This window comes from Priapulus caudatus, unplaced genomic scaffold (assembly GCF_000485595.1).
Source record: "Priapulus caudatus unplaced genomic scaffold, Priapulus_caudatus-5.0.1 Scaffold1491, whole genome shotgun sequence".
Lineage (NCBI taxonomy): Eukaryota > Metazoa > Priapulida > Priapulimorpha > Priapulimorphida > Priapulidae > Priapulus > Priapulus caudatus.
Genome location: NW_014578552.1, coordinates 51541 through 54040, shown reverse-complemented (window position 1 = coordinate 54040; position 2500 = coordinate 51541). Strand labels below are relative to the sequence as shown.

General features: G+C 49.4%; 1 protein-coding gene across 1 annotated transcript in view; it reads left to right on the top strand.

Annotated features, from left to right (window-relative positions):
• LOC106816804 (protein FAM135A-like) overlaps window positions 1-2500 on the top strand; it is a 21226-nt gene that overhangs the window by 13637 nt on the left and 5089 nt on the right. The window contains 5 exon segments of the mRNA XM_014821428.1: window positions 619-808; window positions 924-1021; window positions 1771-1789; window positions 1791-1817; window positions 1819-1927. Coding sequence (XP_014676914.1) covers window positions 619-808; window positions 924-1021; window positions 1771-1789; window positions 1791-1817; window positions 1819-1927 — 443 coding nt within the window.

Sequence of the window (2500 nt, the reverse complement as noted above, 5' to 3'; positions counted from 1 at the left end):
CTTAATGTTTCTATACTATAGGCCTACTCTCTTTCACCTATTATCGCCGATAGTTTTCTACCATTGCATTACCGGCTGCCATTGCTCTCGCGGCGCGACTGTTGCATGCTTGCACTAATATATAGAGTGCATTCTAGTATATTGAGAGATATTGAGAGATATTGCACTCTATATATTAGTGCAAGCGTGCAACAGTCGCGCCGCGAGAGCAATGGCTGCCGGTAATGCAATGGTAGAAAACTATCGGCGATAATAGGTGAAAGAGAGTAGGCCTATAGTATAGAAACATTAAGAATTTTGTACTAAGTTACGTAAATAGATTTCGTATTTAGTTAGCATTATATTTTATTGAAACGCTTCAAGTGCCTGTGGTGAGAGTATACATGAATGTGTATGAAAAGCGCGTGTAGATTTTAAAATATTTATTTATATATACGTTATATTTTTAGTATACGTTCACATCACAAATATGCATTTTAATTTGAGATCTGAGAATAATTTGAGTCTCAAGTTGCCTTACTGCAACTAGGGAAATCACTTGGTTGTCATATATGATAATTACCCAATATATACGCGGAAATGATGACGATTTCGGCGGTGGCGCCACCTATTTTTCAGCTTCGTGAGCGCGCGAGAAGCGCTTAAGCATGAGCTCAAGTTTCGCGGACACTTCTACAGCGACTTTGCGTCCAAGGTGCCGCGCACGCCATACTTCTCCGGCAGTGCCGAGAGCTCGCCCAGCGAGGGTGTCCACCTGGTGGTGTGCGTTCACGGACTCGACGGTGAGTGCTGCTCCCCCTGGAGGCCGGTTCGTGCACCAGTTGGCCTGCAGCTAATAAACATGCTGTTTCTGGAATCGGGTTACGTAATGTCCATCAATGTCGAGATTACGCTACTAACTGCATCGCTGGCTCCCTCTGCAGTCGGACACGTTCTCAGACTTTGAGCAGATGTCAAACAACCTCCTAGAGGAGATTCTATATCATATGGAGGTGCTGCCGTTCCCGCCCACACGCATCAGGTAATGAGCGTGTTCACTTGTTTTGGCCGCTCTCCGGCCCACACGCATACAGGTAAATTGAGGCTGTTCACTTGTTTGTCGTTCCTCACCCACACGCAATAAAGGTAAATGAGCTGTTCAGTTGGTTTGTCCTGTTCCGGCCCATACGCATCAGCGTAAATGAGCTGTGTCAGTTTGTTTGCCATCCCGCCCCATACGATTCAGGTAAATGATTGTTGTTCATGTTGTTTGCCAGTTCCCCGCCCACGCGCATCAGGTAAATGAGTTATGTTCACTTGTTTGCTGTTCCCGCCACACACATCAGGTATTGAGCTTGTTCACATGTTGCGAGTTCCCGGCCCACAACATCAGGTAAGTATGAGTTGTTCCTGTTTGCTGTTCCCGCCCACAGCACATCAGGTATATGAGGTTGTTCACTTGTTTGCTGTTATCCTGCCCACACACCCTCAGTATATGAGTTGTTCACCTTGTTTGCCTGGTTCCGCCCACACACATCAGGCTATACTGACTGTGTTGTAGTTTGCCCCATCTCTCCTCCCGCCGACACGCAACAGGCCATTTCCGTTTACCGCTCCCACCTACAAGCATAAGATTAACACACGAATAGTCGTCTTTAACGCCGGGCACGGCCACATGCCCCACCGTTCATCGTCTCACGCCCCGCGCCCCCTCCTTCATTCTCATGTCTCACGCCTTCGGCGCGTCTGCCTGGAGTATTTTCGTCTCACGCCTCACGCGTCTGCTTGCAGTTTCGTCGGTCACTCGCTGCGGTAACATCATCATCCCGCGGCGCGTGGCTGGGTCAGCGTCGCTTCGAGCCGCTGCTGGGCAAACTGCACACCTACCTGTCGCTGTCCGGCCCGCACCTCGCACCCTCTACAACAACAGGCGGCCTCGTCAACGCCGGTACGTAACGTCAGCGCCACCTGCAGTAATTAATGCTGTTAATTAGGCAGTGTAGTAATTAACGCTGGTGCAGACAAAGACAAATAGATCGGCAGCAGGAAGGCAGGCAGGCAGAGAGAGAGAGAGAGAGAGAAAGAGAGATAGAGAGAGAGATAGAGATGGAGAGACAGGCAGGCAGGCAGGCAGGCAGAGAGGGAGAGGGAGAGGGAGAGGGAGAGAGGAGAGAGGGACGAGAGGGAGAGAGGGAGAGAGCGAGAGAGCGAGATCTAGAGAGAGAGAGAGCGAGAGAGCGAGAGATAGATAGATAGATAGATAGATAGATAGATAGATAGATAGATAGATAGATAGAGAGAGACAGGCAGGCAGAAAGAGAGAACGGAGAGAGAGAGAAGAGAGAGAGGCGAGAAGAGAGAAAGAGAGAGAGCGAGACGAGAGAGAGAGAGAGAGAGCAGAGAGAGCGAGAGAGAGAGGAGAGAGAGAGAGAGGAGAGAGAGAGAGAGAGAGAGAGAGAGAGAGAGAGAAGAGAGAGAGATAGAGAGAGAGAGAGAGAGAGAGAGAGAGAGAGAGAGAGAG